At 44.9% G+C, this 25,140-nt stretch overlaps 2 protein-coding genes across 2 annotated transcripts; both read left to right on the forward strand.

Annotated features, from left to right (window-relative positions):
• The first annotated feature begins 838 nt into the window (after window positions 1–838).
• F7 (coagulation factor VII) lies at window positions 839–9,307 on the forward strand. The gene is made up of 8 exons (XM_005438833.3): window positions 839–1,055; window positions 3,249–3,409; window positions 3,913–3,937; window positions 4,029–4,142; window positions 5,026–5,166; window positions 7,627–7,733; window positions 8,255–8,375; window positions 8,587–9,307. The coding sequence occupies exons 1-8, from the start codon at window positions 986–988 to the stop codon at window positions 9,123–9,125; spliced, it is 1,278 nt and encodes a 425-aa protein (XP_005438890.1). The 5' UTR covers window positions 839–985; the 3' UTR covers window positions 9,126–9,307.
• A 2,040-nt stretch (window positions 9,308–11,347) lies between these two features.
• Window positions 11,348–23,810, forward strand: F10 (coagulation factor X). The gene is made up of 8 exons (XM_055702105.1): window positions 11,348–11,608; window positions 13,966–14,126; window positions 15,606–15,630; window positions 18,197–18,310; window positions 19,547–19,687; window positions 20,470–20,705; window positions 21,536–21,653; window positions 22,437–23,810. The coding sequence occupies exons 1-8, from the start codon at window positions 11,539–11,541 to the stop codon at window positions 22,985–22,987; spliced, it is 1,416 nt and encodes a 471-aa protein (XP_055558080.1). The 5' UTR covers window positions 11,348–11,538; the 3' UTR covers window positions 22,988–23,810.
• Window positions 23,811–25,140: the final 1,330 nt, after the last annotated feature.

Here is a 25,140-nt window from a genome sequence, read left to right on the forward strand (position 1 = left end):
CTCCTAAGCAATCACGACTGCTGCAAGGAGTTACACCAAGTGTTGGCAGCAAAGTAAAAATCCAGCTGTTGCTTTTCTTTGCTGCAGCATTCAGATGCAGAGCTGAGCCTCCTTCCTTTTGACACTGGAAGGGGAAAACAGCCCAGAAATACTCCAGCTCTCAGGCAACGCTTCACTTCTCATAGGCAAACATGCTCTTTACCTCACTGCTATCTTAAGTAAATATTTCCCCAGGAATGTTGTCAATTCTTTAGTCTGATGCCATTAATTGATTTCCATTAAATCAGAGGACTGATTGTGTTCCAGATAAAACATTGCCTGCAGATCAGCCCCTCAAGCCCCTATGTTACTAATGAAATGTAACGTGGGTCAGCTCAGCATCTCTTCAACTGGTGCAACTTGTGCTGGCCACATGGGCCTTGCAGTAAAGATGGAGAGAAACAGTGAAGGGTGTCTCTTGCTGGTTAATTAGTGTCTCCAAGTAAATTCAGCTAGAAGTGCAGTGTTTCAGCTGGTGACAGAGAAATGGGAAAAGACAGATGTCAGTGGTTCGATCATACTCCAAAGCACTGGAAGGCTGTATCTTGACTGCCAATTCAAGATAAATATCACGTCGCTGCTCCCTCCGCACATGGCAATATGGCCAAGTTAGTGCCAGTCATACGGACCCGAGGTCCCAGCACTTAGGTTTCTTATGAAACAGGCACGTTAGATGGAAAATGAAGGCCTGGGGTAGCAGCCTGTGTAATCAGCATAGCCTTTGCACAGGTCAGGAGAGCACGCTTCAAAACCAAGTTCCGCGCTTGTTTGAAAAGGGCACATTGCAGGATTTGCTCAGCTCACTGGGCTGTCATGGATCTTTTTCTGTTTCCATGACTCGCCAGCCCCTCCTCTGGCTCCGATCATTTGAAGCTGAGCTCTTTGGCCAAACAGTACTTGCTGAAATGTCAATACACTACCAGGACGCCAGCTTGCAGGGTTCATCATGGTTTCCAGGCAGTGCATGGCTTTGTTCCTCTGCTTCCTGCTACTGATTCCTCTTTCTCTGGATGCAGGTATGTTGTAGGATATGGCTGTAATCGTGTTTACTGGCAATGGACTTCTCTCCTGTTACTCAGACATAATTTTCACTGCAAGTTTTGAGCACTGTTGCATGTTTGTCCTGCCTCCAGTTGCGCCTGTGAGTTATTCTAAGGTTCTTGTTTGCTTTCAGTGATGGCATCCACACACTTGTTTTGCCAACTAAGGAAAAGCACCTCTAGACTGTTAAATGAATCTGTTATCTCACCGAGCAGACAGCAGGCAAAATATCAGCTGTCTGCCCACTACATGAAAAAAAGGGAACTTGGATTTATTGTTCTTTCATATTGAACTGTGGCATTTTTCAAAGCAAAGAATCAATAGTCAGTCATTCTGCTGTTTCGGTAGCAGTAGAAGGCAGTGAGGTGGTAGCTCTTTCGTGGCTCCAGTACGCGTCTGAAAATCAGCTCCCAGATTAACAAAGCAGACCCAGTGCTTTCAGATTCCCAGCTAGCCATTGGCTGGGTCTCCTGCACTGCAGTGAACAAAGCTGGAAAAATATGTAGCAAAGTCAAAAGCATTCCAATGTAAATAAGTGGAGAACGCCAAAATGAAAGCGGGAGGATGTCCCCAGCCACACGCCCAGGCATGCTCTCTGCCAGACTCTGTGCCTGTGCACTGATACTGTCATGTAACTGCAGTGTAAGGTTAATTAAAAGCCTTTAAAGAAAGCCATATTAATGCATACAGCCCGACTTTAAAATCATGGCGGAAAGACCCAGCTGCCATTCCTACACTGAGTAAATGTTTATGAAGCACCCTGGGAAAAATTCAATGCATGCTGCACGGTATTTTATTCCTTCAAGTAACTTTGAAATATAGAGACAGTTACCACTATATTGCATGTAAATGATCAAATGTTCTGATTAGACACAACTGTTTGGAGACACCTCACCAGACTGGAATAAACCTTCCCAGTATTTATGTTTGTGTGTACGTCAGTGAGGACACACATGTCTTGTTCCTCAGCAAATATCTCAGGGCCCTTCCAGCAGGTAGGAGGCAACTCCTGCTCTCTCGGGGGTCATTTAGTGGAGAATGTCCCAGGGGAAAGGCAGGTGATATGCATCAGCCTCAGTCCCCAAATCTACCCATAATCCCAGGTGAAATAGTTAAAAGAACCGAAATGTAAGTTGCTGTCATGAAGCTCCAGAATCTCCTACTGACACGGAGGAAGAGGAAAAAAAAAACCAAAACGTAAAAAAACCTCACAAATTAATTATTTCAAGACTTGTTCTGTGTAGTACACGGATCAAAAGTACATCACAGTACTGGGACTTCTTGTTCCTTATCCTGAATTACACTGGGAGGGCACAGCTGCGTGATGTGCTTGTATCCTGAAGCTGAGGAGCAGGTCAGCATGGTGGCAATGGTATCAGCTCTTTCGGTGCCCATTTCTGTCAGCTGCAAGTTGACGTAGCTCTCGGAAGCGAGCTCTGCTGATATCTGCTATCAGACCTGTGCACCCAGTGACCTTCGAAAGCATGGTGGAGACACACGGGGAGAAGGCCCCTGCGAATGTGGTCTATGGTGCTGGCAGCAGCTAGGAGCCATCCACAGGCTTCACCGGGAAACGCGAACACCATTGTCCAGTCTTCCTATGTACCTTAACGTAGCCTTTTTTACAGAATAAAACTAAAGATACATTAAAGCAGTGGGTTTTAGATTGTGGTCTACAAATAGTGCGGTAAATCCCTTCTACAGGTCCAAAGAGTGCAGGTGTGTGAGATGACATGTGACTGGGTGAAGGGATGACTGTGGTCCACCTGCCACAAAGTGACTTGCTGTAGCAAGTACAGAAAAATCAGGTGTTGCCACGTACGTCCGTGCTACATAAAGCGACACAGGCTTTTCAAGAAGAAACCGTGCTGTGCATGTTGAGACTGACTATACGACATACAGCGGTACCTTGAGAGTTGCTCACATACACCACCAGTGCAACATGCCATCTTCTCTCAAGTTCTGGGCTCTGTAAAATTCATGTGCTGCCACTTTACCTGACAGGCAGGCCAGAGAAAGGAGGCTCTTTCACATTTGCCCATTTCTGTTCTAAAGTGTCTCAGAAAAACCTTGGGATGCAGAAAAGCTTTCAGGGGAATTGGTCCCCCCATCCTCTCTGTCTGGAGAGCACAGCTGTGTAACAAACAGAGTATGCCGCTGTTTTTCAGTCTTTCTAAAGCAGGAAGAGGCAAGCAGCATTTTGCAAAGGCAAAGACGAGCCAACAGCATCTTCGAAGAGCTAAAACTGGGGTCACTAGAGAGAGAATGCATGGAAGAGAAGTGCTCGTTTGAGGAAGCAAGAGAGATTTACCGTGATGAAGAAAGGACAGTAAGTAACACGGGGCTGGGTGAGTGCTCACTGTCAGGTGGACTCCCCCTACGCAAGGTTGTGCTTTCAGACTTTAAACCATGAGAGTAAAAAAAGTGCAGTGTGTCCTGCTGTTTGCATCTTTCTCTTGCGTTTACAGGGGGACACGCAGCAGTAGTGATGCTCTCGAAGTTGTCTCTCCAACCCCCCAGTAATTCCTGACCTGACAATACCTTAAATTATTGTATTGTGCAATTTCTGTTTCAGTCAATCCCACCTCAACTATACCGGAGGTTATTGATTAATAACCTATTTGTGTGTGTTACACAGTGCCCTTCTCTATTGGTACATGAAAATCATGTAGAAAATAATGTAGAATATTTTATGGATATCAACTTTCATAAATTATAAAGGCAAAAAGGGCATCACTGTGGCCATCTGTAACTCTTCCTGTGCTACACAGGCTGTAGGGCTTAACCTGAGTTAATTTTTCTTTAATTAAATCTCACATCTTTTTCTTCCAGAAAGAGTTCTGGCACATCTATTACGGTACGATCATTTGGGATGTTCTAACAGCTGTGAAAACACTCCTGCTGCTGCAGCTCTACATGAACCAGACTGACACTGAATGTTTTTACAGACCCTAACCAGTGTGACTCCAACCCCTGTCAGAACGGCGGGAGTTGTGATGACCAGTTTCAGGATTTTGTTTGCCGCTGTCCCATCGAATATGAGGGCAAAAGCTGTGAAAAAGGTCAGCTCTGGCATCGATAACAAAATAAAAGTGTCTTTATTAATTCAAATGCAAGGCATTGAGATAAGCAGTAGCAACCATTAACATTCTGCATCATTCTAGCTTTGACAGCTACTGTTCACACTGCCTGTGGTGCGTGATGGACCTAACCAGCTGGCAGTCAGGCACTGCAAGGCAGCAAGATAATTATTACTCTATGATGATAACTTCATAAAAAAAAGAAAATTGCCTTTTGTCCACTGTCTGAGAGAAAAGGAGGATTTTTTTTTTGCCCTACTCAAATGCTGAAGTTACTTTAACTTAGAAGCTTGGTACAGTAGGTGAATGAGAACTACACTGCATACGGGTTGTACAGAGCCAGGGTGACGGATCCAGCAATTAAGGAAGTCAGTATATGTCTTCCCATCGATTTCAGTGGGCACCCCACACTGAGCGTTACACTTACACCATCAGAACGTGCTGAGCCCAAACAAGGACTAGGCACTTGTCAAGTCTAACCAGGCAGTCTCAACAGTCATCCCAGAGCATCCTTCTGCCAGGTGGCAAAATACAAAACAGTTATTTTTCAGACATACGTTACAATGGTTACCACACAATCATAAGACCTCCATCCTTTAAACAGTTCAGCTACTGCATAAATGCAGACTGATTTAATTTTAGGTGTGTGTTTCTTAAGCATAGCCTTTTCTTTCCCAGTGCCTGGAGATCCAGGCCTACCTAAGTTTTGCCAAATAAAAGGCACATTTGATGCAGTTGCTGTACATAAATCACAGAAATCTGCTTTGCTGCCTTGCTTCCCTGTCACCATTTCCAGTTGCAACTGATTCATGATAAGCACCAAAATCCATGCTAGGAAAACTAAATGCTCTTTCTCTGACTTCAGCCGTGGCTGACAAACTGAAGTGCATTTACGACAACGGTGGCTGTGAACAGTACTGTACTGATGCGCAGTCTGAAAAACGAGTGTGCTTCTGTGCGGATGATTACACTTTAGCGAGTGATGGCGTGTCCTGCATTCCCCAAGGTAAGATACTGCTAGCCTGATGCCAAGTCTAAGCCAGCTCTGGAGGAAAAGTTTTCAACACGTACACATCAGGGGGTGCGAGGTATAACCCTTAGCCAGCAGCTCCCCACCTCTTCTTCTGAGGGTAGAGTCCAGAGCAGTAAGTCTGGGCTGCTGGTGGGAGTTAGACACCAGGAAAGCAGCTGGCGAAGTGTGCACACTGAGCAAAGAGCCTTTTGCACCTCCCCCTCCTGGCCCCAGAGGTCCACTCCTCTGGGACGCGGGAAATTCGAGTTTGAACATCCTGCCTACTAGGAGCAAGGAGGGAGCTGAACCCCTGCCTCCTCCTTAGGGAGTGCTTTCACCACTTGTCTAGTAGTGAAGGACTGAGCAGTGGAGACAAGCTCATGGCCAAGGAGCCTAAATACAGCACAGCAGCAGGTAGTCAGGATCTGGGATCAGGCTGAGGGGTTTCTGGTCAGTGGAGGGGCTCTGGGCCTCACAAGTCCTTTTTTGTTTCAGCTTACACCCACACTGGGAAAACATTTTTGGGGCAGCATTGTTTTACTGTTGGATCTCCCATCTGAAATTGTGACTCTGGATTTTATTACCATATTTATTTCAGCACAGGAGTCAAGAGAGGAAGAGGACTGTTAGCACCAAAGAAAACAAGTTTTGTGATTTTTTTCTCTTTTTTTTTTTTTTTTTCTTTCTCCCCCCACCCCCATTTGGCAGGACTAGTACACTTTTGGTATTCTTCTCAGCACTATGGCTAGATATTTCTCTCACTCATCTGACAAGGTGAATTCCAATTGGGACTACAGTACTGCAAGTTCATTATTTTTCCAATATGTAAGCTGGCACCTGACTCTATTGCAGATGCCTACTTGAATTGCTTTATTAGAGGGGAGAGACTCCTAGGGACATGAACATAACGGAAAAAGCGGCAGGGAGCATGCAAAGTAATTCTGAGGGGTAATGCCCCCCCGCTACACACACCTCGATGGAGCACTCATGCAGAGAACTGATAATGACAACCTAGCTCTCAAGAACAGCAATTTCATTAGGAAAAATGTCTATTAATGTGCTTATCCCTTATTAACAGATTCTGCAATATCATGTGATGGGGAAGCTGCTTTTGTTAAAAGCTGAGAACAAAGGATTCAATATTCCCCACAGGCTTTTCAGCACGTCTTCCCCCATGAGGAAGATGTATTTGTGGCTACTTGCTTCTTGGGGACCAAAATAGCCTTAGTGCTGACAGTGTGTTGCAAGGAGACAAAACTGTGTAACTGCCAGTCCCTTCACCATCCTCCTGTCACATCTCACAACAGCCCTTTCGAACGCCTGACCTGACCCTGCGCTGCCCTGCATACAGCGTTACAGGGTATGGGTTTGTGTTACGCCTATTCTGATCTTACACCAGCTGTCACCAAAGAGCTAGCCCTGCTCCTCCATACCTTGCCTGTACCTGTAAAAGCTTGATGCTGTCTTTGTATCAGCTGAAGTAATTACAGATCCATGGAGATGTCAGATTCAGCCCAGCACAGACCAGAGGGCCCTGGCTCCCAAAGCGATGGAAGGCGGGCGCTCCTCACAGCGTTATCACAGAGTGACTGCTGGATGGAAGGTTATCACAGAGTGACTGCTGTATGGAAGGGACGGTGTGTTCACCTACAGCACAGCTACATGGCACACAAATATCCCCAAAGGCAGACCTTCTTGAAAGGAAAACTGTGTTGGGTGAAGGATTTACGAAAACGCCAAGGCTTCCTCTGCACTGCAGGTCAGTCGCAGGTTCAGTTCTCAGGATTTGATCCTCTGCCAGTCTTCACGTGATTGCTCAGGCTAAAAACAGACCTTAGACTGAGATGTGCAGTCCAGAAGAACCAAGGATGCGCTGGACCCAAGCAGACTAATCCCAGTCTGCTGGAAGGTATACCAGAAGACATAGTATCTGCTCCTAGGAGATCTTCAGGTCCACCCACACAAGGGACAGCAAGCTGCATGTCCATCCCATGCTTAAGCCTGTGTCTCACCACGCCACGGATGCTGTGCACTCGGTACAACGGAGTTAAAGTCAGCAGGGTTGCTGAAAAATTTGTACACTACAAAGCTTGACAGAGTCACTTCTGCTCTACAGCCTGCAGCCTACCTCATAGTGCTAACATGTATCTTAAGCAGGTATATTGTTTGCAAACTTCTGTGGTAGGTGAGTGTGTCAATGATAATGTGTGGGCCTGCACTCTATCTGTAAAAGCATTTCTGGCTGTTTCCAAACAAAAAGACTACTTACCTGCTGAGCTGCTCTAAATTACTTCTGAGAACCCATGCTCCCAGACTAGAAACCCAGTTTTTCAGCTAACATAATTTCACTGAAGACCTTACACATTTTGCTGTGACTCCAGCGCAAAAAGATCACACTTGCTGCCTTTTGGTTGGGTTTGGGTTTTTTATTGGTTTGTTTTTTTCTTTTTCTAGTGAAATACCCATGTGGAAAAATACCAGTGCTGGCAAAAACAAATGCAACTGCACGAGGGAGAATAGTAGGTGGTTTAATCTGTCCTCCAGGTGAATGTCCATGGCAAGTGAGTCTTCAGAAATCTTTCACTGCTTTACACACACACACACACACCCCCCTTCTGAAACCACTAACTTAAATTCATTGCTTTAAATGTATTATGTTAAAAATCCATAAAAAGTGCCAGGTCTGGATGCCCAAATTCCCGCTCCATCCATAGCCAGCAGATCTACCTGTTTCAATCATGCACCTTAGCCTTGTTCTGGAGTTCCTGCTTTCATGGGAGTGGAGTGGTAATAGAGCCTCCTCTTACCTCCTGACCCCTTAGTTCTTAATGCCACTGCCAGCAAGAATGTTAGTTGCAGCTTCCAGGGATACGCTCTTGGCCATAATAGGCAAAGTTCATACTACAAAATGGAGAAAATGTCAATGGGAAGACTCCCCATCCTAAATTCTCCATGCAATGAGCACAGTATCCTCAAACACGGTTGCATAAAGAGACAGAAAAAAGTGATATAAACCCCAACTCTACTGAGATTCAGGTCAAGCACATTTGATGCAAGACATAAATTTGCTTTATGTTGGCAGGCCCTTATAATACAGAACCAGGCAGAAAAGTGTGGCGGTACCCTGCTTTCCCCAGAGTGGGTGGTCACTGCAGCTCACTGTTTGGAGCATACTCATCCTGTACAGCTTCGGGTGAGGCTGGGTATGTATCTTCCCCTTCTCATATTATCAAGATGTGGTTGTGGTGACAGCTTCTCATCCTGACAAACCAGAGTAAAAGATAAAATGTGCAGGCTTTGCTAGTATAAGGGAATTGCCCTTAAGAAGTGTCAGACTAGAAACCCCCCTACCTCCTCAAACTTGTGGGGAATCAAGGAGCTGCCTGACATGACCTGCGTTTAACAACTTTTCAGGTGAACACACAATAAATAATGATGAGAAAACCGAACAAGAAAGTGGAGTTGCCAGGATAATTGTTCATGAAAGATACGTGAACGGGCAAGTTGATCATGATATTGCACTCCTGAACCTGGAAACACCCATGAATCTCACCGACTATGTGGTGCCAATATGTTTGCCTGAAAAACGGTTTGCAGTGTATGAACTGTCCTCCATCAAGTTCTCCACAGTGAGTGGATGGGGACGCCTACTAGATGGAGGTGCCACCTCTTCTGTTCTGATGAGAGTCGATTTGCCACGTGTAAAGACACAAGAATGTGAAAAGGAGACTGATTTAAATATTACAGAGAATATGTTCTGTGCAGGAGACCTGACCGGCGTTAAAGACTCCTGCAAGGGAGACAGTGGTGGACCTCATGCTACAAAGTACAAGAACACTTGGTTTCTGACTGGAATTGTTAGCTGGGGAAAGGGCTGTGCTGTTAAAGGCAGCTATGGGGTTTACACAAGGGTATCCAAATACATCGACTGGTTGAAGAAGCACATGGATTAATAATGTTGAACCGGAGCATTTCCAGACGGTTTTACTGGCCCTCAATCCCTCTGCATCATTTTCCTATTGAAGCATTCCTTCATTATCTTAGCTGTGTGATACATGTTGATAGCCACACCACTACTAATGATCTGAAACGGGCCTAATGCTTACTTGAATATATAAAAAACTTCCTTATCGGTGTTGTTTGTAAACTTGCGTGTCTTGTCAAGCAGGCATGGAATGGCAGTAACAAATTGGACTCAGCATCCCTCTCATTCTGTATTCATTTCTGCTAAGGGACAGAGGTAGATGCTGAGAGAAAAGGCTGTCAGCAACATATCAAGTATACCATGATTATTCCTCCAGCTACCCTCTCAGCTTCTGGTAATCAGTGATGTACAGACTTCCTGAACCAGATGTTGCATTAGGTTGAACAGTCATTAATGAACCTGTTGTCCACAAATGTGTGCAATCTCTTGAACACATTTATGCTTCTGGCTTTTGCAACTTCCTATGCCGATGGATCCTGTAATGTAATGTTGCAATAGCAGAAGAAATAGAAAAAAGTGTTTATTTCAATTTGTGTTAAGGTAGCTTTCTCCAACAGCTGCAGTGGCAACAGGCAGATTTGAAGGAAAGGAACTGTAGAGAGCCACCAGGACAAGAAAGCTGAGAAAAGGTTAATTATACATTTAGAGGTCTGCTGGAAAAACTTGATTTTAGTCTTCTTGCACCAGGCATTATTGCAGTATTTTTACTGCACATAACTATTTAGTGTAATATTTAACCCTATATTTATGAGTGGTGAAGAATGCCACAAATTGAATCTTATCTTTGCCTTGTTATTATGTCGATACAGAAGAGGGCAAATGCAAGGGAATGTTTGTTTTATTTGTTGTCCAGTATAATCTAAGTCGTACTCTCTACCCTGAGGTCTAGAGTCAGAATAGGGTATATGCCTGACCACCTGCAAAACACTGGCCAAAGACCATTCTCTAAAGCCTTAACGCATAAATGGTAGAACCTGAAGCACTCTGAAAACACCACCAACTATACCATTAATAAATGTAGCTTCTAATCTAAGCATGAGAACAGTGAAAGGTTGAGGGAGATAAAACCGACCCAGCAATCAGGAAACAGTTTCTTATGCAAAACTTACACTTTGGATTCATTCAAATCATGCTGAATATCAATCACAAAAGCTTTTGGATTCATTCAAATCATGCTGAATATCAATCACAAAAGCTTATCAGCAAGTAGAACACTTAAAATTGACCATACTCTATTATTAGGGGAAAACAGTGACATTAGATGGTACATATACCATGCAATCCTGAACACCCCATAACCTGCTTTACTGACATAAAAGAATGGTTTGCGGTTTAAGTAGTGAACTGCATTGGGAAAAGCAGCAGATTCCAGAGACCTGAGAAACAAAAGGTCTTACCACTATGAAAACATACCCCAGCAGTTCCCGTTACTCCTAAGAGGGAAGCATGTATGCCAGTAGAATACATTCCCAGGGAGGAAGGTGCCTAGGAGCAGCGACCAGCAACTACAGTGACCTCTTTTTCACTGAGATGGGGCACTCTGCGTTGCAAGACCATACCTCCAGACTCCCTCCAGCTATGACAGTTTTGGGGTTTCCACACCCCATACGATGTTTTTTTCTCTGTAACCTTCCAGCGTAACCATGGACATTTATGAAGAAATCATTGTCTTGCAGAAAAAGGGTAAAAAGCTGAAAGAAACCCTGGCTGCACTGACTTTTTCAAAACAAAGCTGGGGTTTAGGTACATTTTTAATACAGCAGCCTGTTTACACAAGCCAAGGGGACGACGGGGACCCGACGGCAGGCTCTGGAGGCACCAAAGACGTGGCCCCCACAGCACACGGACACCGCACCGGGCGCAGCCGGAGGAAGCCCCCCATAAAAAGGGGGAGATGGAGGCCAGCTCCTGGCAAGCGCCAGGCCCAGGTCACCGGGCCCCGGGCACGGCAAGCGCGGAGCCGGCGGGTGAGGTGCCGGGATGGCGGCAAGGCGGCGGGCGGCGCCGGGGGGCAGCGCGGCCGGGCCCCTCACCTGCCGCCGGGCCGGGGCCAGCGCTGCCTTCTGCGAGTGGCGGTTCGCTTCCCCTCCCGCGCAAATGAAAGGTGCAATTAAACACGCCGGCTTCCTCGGGTTTAAAAAAATAAAAAAATAAAGAAGGGCCTCATCATCAGGCCGCCCCCCCGGCTGAGAAATCCCGCGGCGGCTTGCCCCCTTCCCCGGCGCTTCCGCTATTTCTGGGCAGGGTGAAGCAACACCGCCGCAGTCTCTCCCCGCTCCGGGGGGTGAAGGCTTCGGCTCCCGTCCCGGTCCGTCCGTCCCGTCCCGCCGGGTGGCGGCGAGTTCCCCAGGGCAGGCAGCAGCGGGGGGCTCCGCGCCACCATGGCCGGCCGCCTGCTGCTCCTCCTGCTCGGCGCGGCGCTGGCGGGCGAGCTCCGGGCTGAAGGAGGCGGTAAGGCGGCGCCTTGTTTATTTTTTTTGGGGGGGGGCCGGGGTCCCCCTCCTGACAGCCTGTAGGGGGGCTGCCGGGGGAACGCGGGAGGAGGTGGCCGGTCGCCGCTGCGGGCCGGGGGCTCGCACCCCGCGGCGCTGAGGGGGAGCCCTGCGGCCCCGCCGGCCGGGGGCTGCGCGGGGGGCTGCGGCCGGCGGGAAGCGTCGGGGGCCGGGGAGGGCACCCCACGGCTCGGCTTCCCCGCGGGCTCGGTTTGCGAAGCGGCCGAAGGGCTCGTCTGCACCTGTGCAGCCCCCCCGCATGCCGCCGAAAGACGGGACAGCTCCGCCTCAGGGGCAGGGAGCTGCCATGGGACCCCTCCGGGTGCCTGAGCCCCCGGGGTGCCGCGTCCCGCAGGGCTTTCCCGGGCTGCTGCGCCTTCCCCTTTCCCCCCACCCCCCCTCACCCCACAGAATGGATGGCGGGCACTCCCCACGGGAGGACGGCCGCCCTCGCAGGCTGAGGTGCTCACGGCCAAGGCTCGGTGGGGTGCGCTTGGCCGTGGAGGGGCTGGAGCACAGCCGGGAGCCCATCCGGCCAGCCGCCCTGTTTGTGCCGCTAGGGTCAACACCAAAGTCCAAAGCAGGATCAGCAAGTGGCTTTTCAAAAGTCGTTAACTCTTCCTTCAGCGGGTCAGCCCGCTCAGGCTTTAACATGAGGTCTTCCACACGTTTCTGGAACGTCCTACTTCAGCTGCCCAACACCTGTTGGTCCTTGATGCCTCTGAAGAAGGAAGCGTGATGGAAGGCTTGGGAAGGAGAACAACCAGCCTCAGAAGACTGGTCAGCTGGTTCAAGGTTATGAAAACATCCGCTTACGCGGGTGATGTGGAGGCAAAGGAATATAGAGGCGATAACCCCACCGGCTGCGTCCTGTCACTTTCCTGCCACCGCAGAGAGGGATTTAAGGGCAAATAAGATAATGGGTGAATGAACTAACAGTTGCTGAGCTACAAGTTACACGCACTTTCTGCAAGCCTTGGTGTGAGAAGCCTTTTCAGAATAAGTGGGGCTTCAAATTACGCATGGGCTCTATGGGATTGCTTGACATAAATATCACAAGCAGAATTTGGCTCCCTATGGCTGATCCACCAATTTCAGTGAAAGCAGAGTAAGTCCTCTCTGTGTTCGCTTAGAGGATATTAGGGTATGTGATTACTGTCAGCAACTTTATTTATTGCTGAATTGAGCTGCACGAAGAGCACTGCAGCGGTACATGCGAGCTGCCCACTGAGCGTATGCTGTTGGCCTTGAAGTCCCACTTGCAGCACTGTCTTCCACACTCCACTCCGTGATCGGAAAGTATTTTTTCTCTTTAAATTCCAGATGTTTAGAACATAATTAAATGCCAGCTTCCAAACTCTGCAACCTTTCCCAGAATATGGGCTTTTTACAGGGTAATTGGCAATTTATTAAATCCAGTGTTGTTTCCGTTTTTTCTGTCTGGTAATGTGTGCAGAAGTTACTGAAGGGTAACGATATTGTTCACACAGCCAAGTGTCTGAGCTGAGTTTAATGCCTCTGATCCTTCATTTTAAATCAACAGCTACCTGCATCTTGAACTTGAAGGCAGCAGGTCTTAGGCTTCTGTGACACCAGGCTTTTAAAACATAAACCAAACCAAGAAACTGACCTCAGACTGTACTTCCTTGCTAAACTGACGTTCATTTACTTCTGCTCTTCGTTAAATCTTAGATAGCAGCTGCCTTGGCTCTACCCGTACACATACTAATAAAGCAGAAACATTTCTACAGGTAATTGGGAGGTGGTATTAAGAGGGAAGGAAGACCCCAGGAGAACACAGTGGGATTTGGGGAGGTGAAGGGCAGAAGAACTCAAACATGGGCTTTTGTCATCTGTCAGTAGATACATTACTACATCTTGAGTTTATGTGGCATTTAGTTTGTGCACCACAAGCCCCTGGAGCGGGTGGTGGTACTGCCTGGTGGTCAGCTTTAAAACCAAATCAAGGAACGCAGTTTCCCTGGCATTCGGGGCAAGTCGTTCTGTTTAAGACTGAAGTCTTGAGCAGGAGCAATGGAAATATAAGCCCTCAGCAGCAAGCTGCATGTTCTGATTTTCAAGACTAAAAAAGGTAGGAGAGAATTTTGGAGGCCTACAGCTTGTCCCGGAGCTGCTGATTCTCAGAGAAAGACTGCTCTGAGAGATCCTGAGATGTATCAGTCTGCGTGAGGACTAACCTCACAGGTAATGTGGTGTGTGGGTAGAGTGGTGAAAGGGTCTGGTTTGGTTTATTTCTACTTCATTTATTTCTAATGACTCTTTACCACCACCTGTATCATTTTCTTTATTGTCTAGTATTCATCAAGAAAGAAAATGCTGACAAGTTCTTGGAAAGAACAAAACGTGCTAACTCTTTTTTGGAGGAAATGAAGAAAGGGAATATTGAAAGAGAATGTAATGAGGAGCGCTGCTCAAAAGAAGAAGCAAGAGAAGCCTTTGAAGACCAGGAGAAAACTGTAAGGATGAACTAATATGAAACATCTGTCTATGTATTTCGTGTTTATAAACTAGCATTAAGGTCTTTTGAGCCGAGTGTTAAATCTCACAAATTGCTCCCAATCACTTAACACAAAGAACAGTGGTTTTAACAGTGGTTGGAATTGCTAAGGTGTGAACGTATGGTAGCAGTCTTAATTTAGTTCTTGCAAGGCCAGCCCATATTAAAGCCTCCATTCTTTTACCTATTCTGATCTGTTTAATTGCCATTGTGAGGTATTTGACCTTTAAATGCTTTGGTACTACTCATGTTGGAAACATGTTTACCCTGTTTGGGTGGTGTGGCGGAGTGTCATGACTATGGTCAAGAGTTCTTTGGTGGAGAGTCCATGGGAAGGTTGAGAAGGCAAATGCTGATGTGGAACTTCATGGGAGAGTGTTTCCAAACTTATCTCGAGCAGCTTTGCAGTGCTTATTTTGTGGCTCTCTTTTTCAGTATCTGAACTGACAGAATGTATACTCTGGACAGTTCTTACATGCCTTAATGTTAAATTGCCCACGCAGAATTAAGATTGTACATGTGGCTCTTGTGTCACCTGCCCTACCCTGATGGCTGTGTGACTTCAGACAGAAATGCAATCTATTCCCAAACTCAAGGAAGGGTTAAAGAGATAAGTCAGCTATGGGGACTGGGGTCAGTAGAAAAGGTGATACTTGAAAACTTGAAGTGACTCAGTGGTGGAGAGGAGTTGGGACCATGGGCTGTAGCTATGTGGCTGTGAAGAACAGCCCTGAAACTGGAGTTAAGGCCAGATCCATCTCACTTTAGCGTTACTTGATGGCCAAAGTGTTCTTGGAGTGGCCCTGAGATGACCTGGGTGGGGAGTCATGGGTGCATCGCCAGGGTACTTCAGAGCATAAAGGTTGGCTGGTGTACAGCAGAACCAGCACCGCCTGTTCTGCTTGGTGACCAGCTGTCACTGAAAAGGACTGTCTCGGACACATGGCATACCTGCAGTCCTCAGTGCAGAGGGAAAGAACACAAATCAGACAAAATATTTTTAAATCTCAGGGTTTCTGAGGTCCTGGTTGATGGGACTTTAGGGGAGGATGGAGACTGAGAATTTGGCATTACAGGAATGTAAGTAAATTCAGTCAGAACTGATGGAAAGATACAGTTGCGCAAGAAATCGAGTGCCTTGTGCTGACTGAATCACATGGGGAGATCTCTAAGGAGTTTTACATATTTCTGAAAAATGCATGAGACTTGTTTTTGTAGAGCTGGGCCCTATAGAGGGATCACATGGTTTTAATTTATTGAATGATAATACCAGGCTGCAAGGCACTTTATGTGCCTGTAACTTAAATATTTGTTTTAACAGTTGTTAGCTGCAAGTACCCTCTGTATGAAAGCTCTAATATTTTTCTGAAGAATTCAGTAATTCTCATCTAATTTTTTCTGTCTCCATTTATTCCCCTTTTACCACACCTACCTGTAGGAGGAATTCTGGAACACCTATGTAGGTAAGAAACACTCTGCCTTTATTTAGAGAATTAAGCTTCCTTATTGCAAGGTTAAAAAGGATGCACCTCTTAAATAACCGCTTCCTGCTCCCTTGCTTCCTCTCTTTTCACTGTGGGACACCCTCACTTTGTGTTTCCTCTGAAAAAGGAATCTGATTTACTGCCATGCTGTTGCTTGAACTCAGTCACTCCATTTGAAGGCAAGGTTCAACTGCCTCCAATTGCTGGGGTGATCTTTGTCCTTTCAAAAAAAAGAATAGTGGCCCTTTGCGCGCAAAAGACAGTGAGAAGCAGAAACTGGGCATGACTCTGATGGTCAGTTGTCCTCCAGAAGGGCAGCCCTGGATGGGGGAATTCAAGATGCAAAGAGTCATGGATGAGGGTGATGCTTAAATGCCGTAGCCAACACAAAGTTATTGAACTGTATCACACAGATGCTTGCCGGTTTTATGTCACCTGCCATGCCAGAGTGTTGTTGATTCCTGTATTATAGAGTTGCCAGGTCTGCGTTGTATTTATTAGGGCTCTAGTGTTTGTAATCACTGTGAAGGGACAGATTTTTAATGTTTTAGTGTTTGATAACATTTTCTCCTGAATGTACGTGTCCAGTTTGCGCATTAGGAGGAGTACCTCAAAAACACTGGCAAAAGACAGCACAGCTTTGTATTTTGGAGCCTGCAGTAAATTGAAGACAGTTGCCACAAAGGAGATGCAGTTTCACAATCTTCTAAGCAGGGGATGCACTCTGCAGCCTACAGGCTGAAATTTCAAGCAAAGCCTGCATCCGTGTTACAATGAACAGGAGTGGAAATTTTCAAACCATTTTCTTCTGAGAATACACGCGGCAGAACATCAGTGCCAGCGCTCTTAGCAGAAATGCCAATTCCATATGTTTTAAACCACAGTTCATGAATGCTTTGTTGGTGTTCAGAAGTGTTGAAAACCACAGACACCCTCAGCCAAGTTACTAGAACAATTCATTCTTGCTTCCTTTTTTAGTAGGGGATTCTGCAATGCTTTTATGCAATATTGATGTAAAACCCATTACCACAGTGGCAACTACAGTGTAGGGAAAAACTAAAGAAGTACAGTTTCTAACAGTAGGGTGGTGCTTAGCTAAAACCACTACAGAATGGAGTGCTTTGGCACTGCAGAGGAGGCAGAAACCAGGAGCTGTGCTGTGGGCCTTGAGTCTGTCCTTTTGGTAAATAGTGGTCTTGCTTTTCCTCTGTTGAGGATGGACATCAGTCTTCAATGCCTCCATGGTGGACCACACAGACACAGCATTTGGAGTGCTGTTAGTTTTGGCCATGTGCAGGTACAGAAGTGATGTTGAGGTGTGGGAGTAGTACATAAACCCCAGCAGACATTCCCTGTGGCAGATAAAGCTGCAGCAGATACGGTCACTGAATCCTTAGGATGAGCGACTTCTTGCGTCTTGCCTCCTCTGTGGGTATTGCTGTTCTTTCAGCTGCTCCAGAGGCAGAACAGGTGGTAAAATGCAGAAATTTGAAGAGCATGTTATGTAAAGCAACGAATTACTGAGTGAGCATCACTTCTCCGGGTATCCTGCTTTTCTTATCAAACAGTGCAGAATTGCCCAGCAGGGTCATGTGATGGGGGAACACCTTTGTTACAGCAGATGACTAGCTGGGAGAGACATTGTGGCAGCAAACATCAATGCAGGAGTGAGATACCTTTGTGGGGGTGGGGGAAAGGGCTGCTGCATGGAACATGTCTCCAAACACAGTGCAGCCTCACAGTCCTACATGTAACTGAGTTTGTGAGGTACATGTGGCCGGGGCCCTGGAGTCAGGTCAGACAGTTTTGTCCCCATCACAGAAGGGAAGAAGGGCTCCAGAACTACCTTTCAGATGTGGGACATCCGAGGATAGATGTGAGAAGTGTGAGGTAAGAGCTACTTTTTTGAAACTCGAGCTCATACCTGAATGGATACAATGAGAAAATGTTGGTACTGTAAGCAGCACAAAACAGGAATTTGGCCTACACACATGAATTTAGCAGGGCTTAGTAAAGCTTTTTTGTTGTTGTTGTTGTGTCTATCTAATATACTGATGTCTGTTTATTTAAGTGAACAGCACTGCAGGCAAAAAACATGCACAAGGGATGAGGTGACCTTTAAAGAAATAAAAGTTGAGTTGTCATTATTATGCAGAAATTGTAGGGAAATGCAAGAGGCCAAAAGGTTGGTATCTTTAGGCAGTAGTTGCAACTTAGAATGTCCTGCCTGCTTTTACAGCCTTCACTGTAAATTATGTGTACTCTGACCATGATATATTACTTCCTACGGAAAAGGACTTGTGTACGCACTGTCATACAGTAGCCACCAAAACTAGATTGCAAAACTGAGGATGTGTATATGAATCATTGCTGGTTTGGAATGCTTGCATTTACGCTGTTTGTTCCATCTGGAACGTGGCAACTCACAGGACACATGTTTTAAAAGGAAGGATGAAAGATTGCTTATTAACACTAACACCCCTTCAGAGTTCGCTGGAAATGCTTACGCTCTTACAATGATTGTGGTTTTGGTTTGTTTTTGTAGATGGGAACCAGTGCAGCTCAAATCCTTGTCACTATGGTGGACATTGTAAAGATGGAATTGGTTCCTACACTTGCTCATGCTTGGATGGTTATCAAGGCAAGAACTGTGAATTTGGTAGGTTTCTTCTTTAGAGACCTGTGGCAATGACTTTCCCAGGGAGCTGAAACAGAGACTGTTAACTCTTTCTTAACCAGATTTATTTGCCGCTTGGAAAAATGTGTAGAATAGAATGGCTGTCTGTCACAGCACTCTCCAAACTATCAAGCTACAACAAGGTCCTTTGCCACCTCATACCAACACACTCTTCATGCCAGTCCCTCTGCTGTCTTCTCCTCTCACCTCATCCAGGACCCACCCTCTCTTCTCTTGCTTCTTCCCCAGCTGCTCTCTCTTCACTGGCTCTCAACCCCTTAACAGAACCAGCCACACCTGCACCTTATCTACATCAGCCAACCTGACACCCCTGAAGCCAGCCCACAGCTGTATATTATCAATGCTAATTAGCCCAGCTTCATTCCTTTACAGCAGTCAACAGTGAGTTGGAGGACAGTGCCAGAAACACTAAGACCTGGTGGCTCTACAGCTGGACAGTGTTAGTGAACTCTCTGAAGTTACACTTGCTCCAAAGAAAGCCCTCTTAATTATGGCGGCACCTCTTTGCATGAGCTTGAAGCCCCAAAACATGATGATAAAACTAAAAAGCATAGGATTCTTATAATTTATATCCAAGAGTCTTTATTCCATGCTCAGAAGTACAGCCTCCCTGCTCATCTCACAGCAGGAAGAACCAAAGAAAACAGATTTTTCAGTATGCAGAGATCTTTTCAGCTTTTCAAGGAATCATTTTATGCATATGAATCCTTCCTAAGCCTCACTTCTGTGGCATACAGCTACTACCCTAATGATGTCATTGGAGCATGTATTAGTAGCTCAGAAGTAAGAGTGGAGGGCGTGGAACTGAAGTTCAGGCACAAGACTGAGGGGAGTGATGAGGAGTTGAGTTTTTTAAGGCAGGAGGGAGGAAATGTGAGGATTTACCAATATCTGGACTTTTCTGCTAGTGTTTTATTAATTCTTCTGGTTATTCTGTCTCTGCTTTTTTAAGCTTACCATGACGTGGCCACTGGGCCCACGTGGACTTGGCCAGTATGTTTCATGCGGTGGATATGACTGCTTTGTAAGGCATAAGCTAATGTTAGCCACTCGTGTTGTAACTAAGATGTGCTTCAGGAGTTTTACAGATGGAGATACAGATCCTGTTTAACCACTGCAGTTCAATTTGGTGAACTTCAAGATCTTCTGTGAAGTCAGTGTTTATTTACAGTTTTTCTCCAAACATCTCCTTTATAGTCATACCAAAGTACTGCAAAATAAACAACGGTGACTGTGAGCAGTTCTGCAGCATCAAAAAAAGTACACGGAAGGATGTTCTGTGTTCCTGTGCAAAAGGGTATGTTCTAGCAGAGGATGGCAAACGCTGTGTTTCATCAGGTATGAAGCCATGTAATAAACTAATAGCAATTATGGTGAGACTTGTTTCACAGTTAAAGAATGTCTTTTGAACCATCAGTATTCTACATAATGTAGATGTAACACTGAGGCCCAACTGATTCATATTTCCAGAGCCTTCCATTTGTGAGGTGATGTGATGGACTTATCAAAATCTAGCTGATTTGGAACCCTTTGCAAGGTGCCTTTCACAGAATTACCATGTGTCATTTCTTTAAACACTTATGCACCATATAAAATAGCATCTTACAAAGATTTTTCTACTTCAGATTTCAGTTAACCTAGTAAAATAGTAACTGATTACATTAAATATGATTAATGCTATTTACATTTGTATACTTTTGTTTTATTTCAACAAACCTGTGGGAGGGATAAGTCAAGCATATATTCATGATGTGGGTTTTATATCCTTTATAACTAATAATAAATTGCTGTCATGAGCCACTTTGTTTCCTAATTAACATCGTTTTAGTAAGAGCAGATACATAAATATAGCAATGGAAACAATTGAAGATGATATTTTAAATACTTTGAGAACACTGTCCAGAGACTGAACCTATGGACAAGTTTTAGGACTACAAAATGGCTTTTGTTTTTCACACCACCTGGTCTTCCTCCATTGCTGCACCTGCCAAGGTTTTGCTAGTGTTTTGAAAATAGGACAGGTGTATCAACTGATTTATTGTGAGATGATGTTGTCAAGGAGTTTCCTCTTGTGCTGGTGTTTCTGTCTGTCTCTAACTTCAACACTCTTGCCTTTACAGTAAAATATCCTTGTGGAAAAGTTTTTGTGAAAAGAAAAAAAAGGTCGGTTATTTTACCAGCTGATAATAGCAATGCAACTAGTGATCAAGATGCAACAAGTTTGGAGGAGGACATTGTTACTACCACAGAAAGCCCAACCCTCGGTCCGGGCAATGAAACAAGTAGCAAGTCTCCCTATGTGATTACCAGGATAGTGGGTGGTGATGAGTGTCTGCTTGGTGAATGTCCATGGCAGGTAAATCTGGCATTTGTGCTCTGCATGTAAGCAGAATGTGTTTCTGAGGAAAAGCATGCAATTGTTCATTTAATCCAGTTGCCTTCTGAACATTACCCCTGTAGTACGTCACTTGTAGCTAGAGGTAGCTGAATTGCGTGAATATAGGCACTTAGATGTGCTGTTCTGCAAACTGCAGCCTTAAAATGTCAAAATGAAAGACTTTGTGCAATTTTAAATGGTGCTGCTTAACTTGTCACCAGAGAGGGCTTTTGAGTTATGCTGTCCTACCAGTGTCATTTTTGCAGGTTATATTCCAGTTCTCTCTGATAGCAGTTTTATTTAGGTATGTTTAGGTAAAATACTTGAGAGCATGTCAGATAAACCACCTGTACTTTGCAAATATGCTTTCATATCTAAGTTTTCCTCTTGAGTTTGTACCAGCCAAAATGAGTTCCTGTATTTGGGACACTAAGAGGGGGTCAAGCAGGAACAGAACTTGGGCAGTAATTCTTTGGGGTGGTAAGTCCAAGGGATGGGGTGATTTGGAGGCTGTGCTCTCCCTACTCAGTCAGTGTCTTGTTCCTAAAAGATATTACTAAGCACTGTAAGTGAGGTAACATGGAAGCCAAACATCTACTTCAGATAAACATAATTGAGACTCTGTAGCATTACATGCCAATCTGTACCATACGCGTGTGTGAATGCAATATTACGAGAGACCTGCAGGGCAGTACATGTTGCAGTAATAAGCATATATGTAGTGTGAAGAGAGATCAATTACCTGTTTATAGCTCACTGATGTTAAACTGCTGTTCTTAATTCTGCACTCACCTTTTTTTCTTTCACAGGCTGTTCTGTTAAACGAGGCAGGGGAAGAGTTTTGCGGCGGCACTATTTTGAATGAAAATTTCGTACTTACTGCAGCTCATTGCATGAACCAGTCTAAAGAAATCAAAGTTGTCGTTGGTAAGTGGTTATTTATTTTACTCCTGTGACATTTGGGCATGGGTTGCAGACTAATCCTCTGTGCTCTAAATCTCCTATGAGATGCGCTGTCCTTACTTTATTTATCATCGTTTATTACTTTTTCACTGTTGTTTTGCTTTGTCTAATTTCTTCGTTTTGTGGGAATCCTGCCTTGTAAAAACAGGGGCAGCTGATGTGAAAGGTGATAATGGTGCATCCCTTTCTTCTTTGCCAGCTAGTTGGATGTGATTAAGAACAAATGTTCTGGAAGTGTTGGCTAGCATTGTGTTCATCAGAGTAGTGTTTCTTCAGAAAGCTTATCATTCCTGGCACATCTGAAGCATACGGGTTTGTTCCTGCAGGAACACTCAGGAAAGCTGACACATTGAATAGAGGGAGAAGGAACAAACTCAAATTATGATTGCTTCAGTTCTGAGGCATGATACTAGATCAACACAACTTTGTATTTGCACTGTTTTAGTCTTGACCCAGACCAGTTTCTCTTCTCTGTATGAGCTTCAATCCAAAGTTGCATTAGTTCAGCTGAATCAGTTTATGCCTTTATGTAAACCGGTACAAAAATCTTTAGACAAAAGCTTGGGACTCAGAGTGATACAGGTGCTGCTAATAAATACTGCAATACATTTTTACAGTTTATTTGTATGATACAAAGATTTAGGCACAGTGTTAGGAATGGGTATACTACTCTCTTCCTTTATCAAGGTTGTTCTTATTTTCCTATACTACCACCACATTAATGACCCTTTTAATAATCTTGTGCAGGTGAAGTGGACAGAGAAAAGAAGGAGCAGTCTGAAACGATGCATACTGTGGACAAAATACTTGTTCATTCTAAATATGTAGCCGAGACTTACGATAATGACATAGCCTTAATAAAGCTGAAGGAACCTATAGTGTTTTCTGAGTACATTGTCGCAGCATGCCTCCCAGAAGCAGACTTTGCTAATGAAGTTCTGATGAACCAAAGATCTGGGATGGTTAGTGGCTTCGGGCGTGAATTTGAAGGTGGACGACTATCCAAAAAACTGAAAGTGCTTGAAGTCCCTTATGTTGATAGGAACACTTGCAAGCAATCCACTAACTTTGCGATAACAGAAAACATGTTCTGTGCTGGTTATGAAACAGAGCAAAAAGATGCTTGTCAAGGAGACAGTGGAGGCCCCCATGTAACCAGGTATAAGGATACTTATTTTGTTACTGGAATTGTTAGCTGGGGAGAAGGATGTGCAAAGAAAGGCAAATATGGTGTCTATACGAAACTGTCCAGGTTCTTACGCTGGGTAGGAACAGTCATGAGACACAATTTTGGGTAGGAACGGTCATGAGGCAAAATTTCTAGTGGTGTGGCTCTTGATCCTTCTGTTAGCTAACAGCATGCAGTTTCTGTAATGGAAACTTCATTCTGTTTTTTTAGCCCCATCTACTAAACTTGTTTTGAGAGCTGATTCTGTAAAGTTATGGTGCTGCTTCTTTTTGTTTAATTCCTGGCTTTAAAGCATGTATATGTGGACTGCTGGTATTGTTTTTAATTTGTACAATGAAGGGCTTTCCCCAAACAAAATGGCTGCTCAGTGGTGTCTTTTGTTTGCTTGTTTAGTTATTTTTGCATTGCTATTTTGGTTCCTGTCCACCCAAGTGCTTCCACCAGAGGCTCCTGAACATATTATGAACCTCCAATAATCATGATGAAAGGGGGAAGGACAGGACTTGAGTTAATCCTCGTACTGCAGCCAGCTGGCTCAGCAGGGAGTCATTACTAGAGCTGTTTAGATTCTACCTTTGGATGTATTTAGAAGATTAAGGGAGCAGGGAAGCTTTCTTGGTAGAAGCTGAGGCCTGAGTTAAGTATTCAACATGTGATGCTAAATAACCACGTTCTACAAAATTGACTGCTTAGGTCACAGCAGCTAATTAAAATTGTGTTGCTTTGTAGGGATTGTACTTCAGTTTGATTTGAACACTTCTGTTCTGCTTATCATAAGAAAAAAGTGCATGTTCATTGCTTTCTGTATCATGTTCTGGATTGTGTATGTCTGAGGATTGGAAAGCTCCCTGCATGTGTATTGTTCTTGGGTGTTTCTGTAAGGTGCAATATGGATGTACACCAGCATTTGAAATAAAACATTCTTTCTTTTTTGTTCTTTTATTTTATTTATTCTCTCCAGTTAACTTACAAATACATGAAGACAAAATCTCATCTGAGATTGATGTCCCTAAACAAATAGGTGTGACACATATCACTTGCCTTATGTCAAGGCTGAGGAGGAGGTAGAGAATGCAGGGGGATAATTAAAAGACTTTCACTGGCCTAGAGGTTCATAAATGACAAGTTAGATGCCAAGATACTAAGTTTTCCTGGAAAGAGGCAAACTCAACCAGTGATTTCCCACACGTAGTCTGTTCGGGTACTATGATCTGATCTGTGCTGTAAGGTTTCCAGGCAGAAGCTCCACTTTCCGGTGGGTTTTTGACTGGAGTAGTGTTCCTCCACATATTCTTCTTCAAACCTTCTCTGCTCCAGTCCTAGTTTTAGTAACCATGGGAAAAATTCAATGGAAGGGACAGGTGAAAATGATCTGGTCCAACTCCATGCTCAAAGCAGGGCTAACATCAAAGTTAAAGCAGGTTGTGCATGGTTTGGGCCAGTCAAGTTTTGAAAAACTTCAGAGGCAGGGATTTTGTTACCCTCTGGGCAACCTTTTCCTGTGCTTTAGCACTCTCATGGTTAAAATTTCTCGTGTCCAATTGGAATTTTCTGTGTTGCAGCCTCTGGCTGCTGCCTCATCTTCTTTCTGTGTGCACCTCTGGGAAGTGGTTGGCCCTGTCTTCACTGTAATTCCCTGTTTAGGCAGTGAAATACTGCAGTTAGATCCCCCGGCTCTGCCTGACTGAACAAACCCAGGCCCCTCAGCCTGTTACTGTACATCATGTGCTCCAGCCCCCTGACCATCCTGATGGCCTTTTCATAGCTTCTCCAGTCTGTTATGCTCCCCCGTTGTCTGAGGTACACTGAACTTCACCAGACACCTGCTACTTATCTCTTGGTGTTCAAGCTGGTACTGGCTAGTTTTGTATAGCAGGTACTGGGGGCAAACCAGGCTGACAAACTAGAAATACTGCTCTGCCCTGCAGCAAGGTATTGCACTGCAGCAAGTCAGCAGTAGTTGTGTGTGGCACATGAAGGCACGGACTCCAGTTCTGGTGCAACCAGAGACACTTTATTGTGCAGAGAAGGTCATATTTGTATCTCTGAGGCTGGATACAAATTCCAGCTGTGTATATCAGCCCTGCCAGGCTCAGGGCAGAAACCATTCATGCAGTTACATAGCTATATATCGCTACAAGCATGCAGACATCTTTTGGCTAGATAACCATGTTTATCTTTCTTGCTTTCCTCCACAATACCCAGTTGTTCTCTTATCTCCTGTCAGATCAGACATTCTCCATCCTCCTCTTCCACAGTTGT

This window comes from Falco cherrug, chromosome 2 (genome assembly GCF_023634085.1).
Source record: "Falco cherrug isolate bFalChe1 chromosome 2, bFalChe1.pri, whole genome shotgun sequence".
In the NCBI taxonomy this organism is placed as follows: Eukaryota; Metazoa; Chordata; class Aves; order Falconiformes; family Falconidae; genus Falco; species Falco cherrug.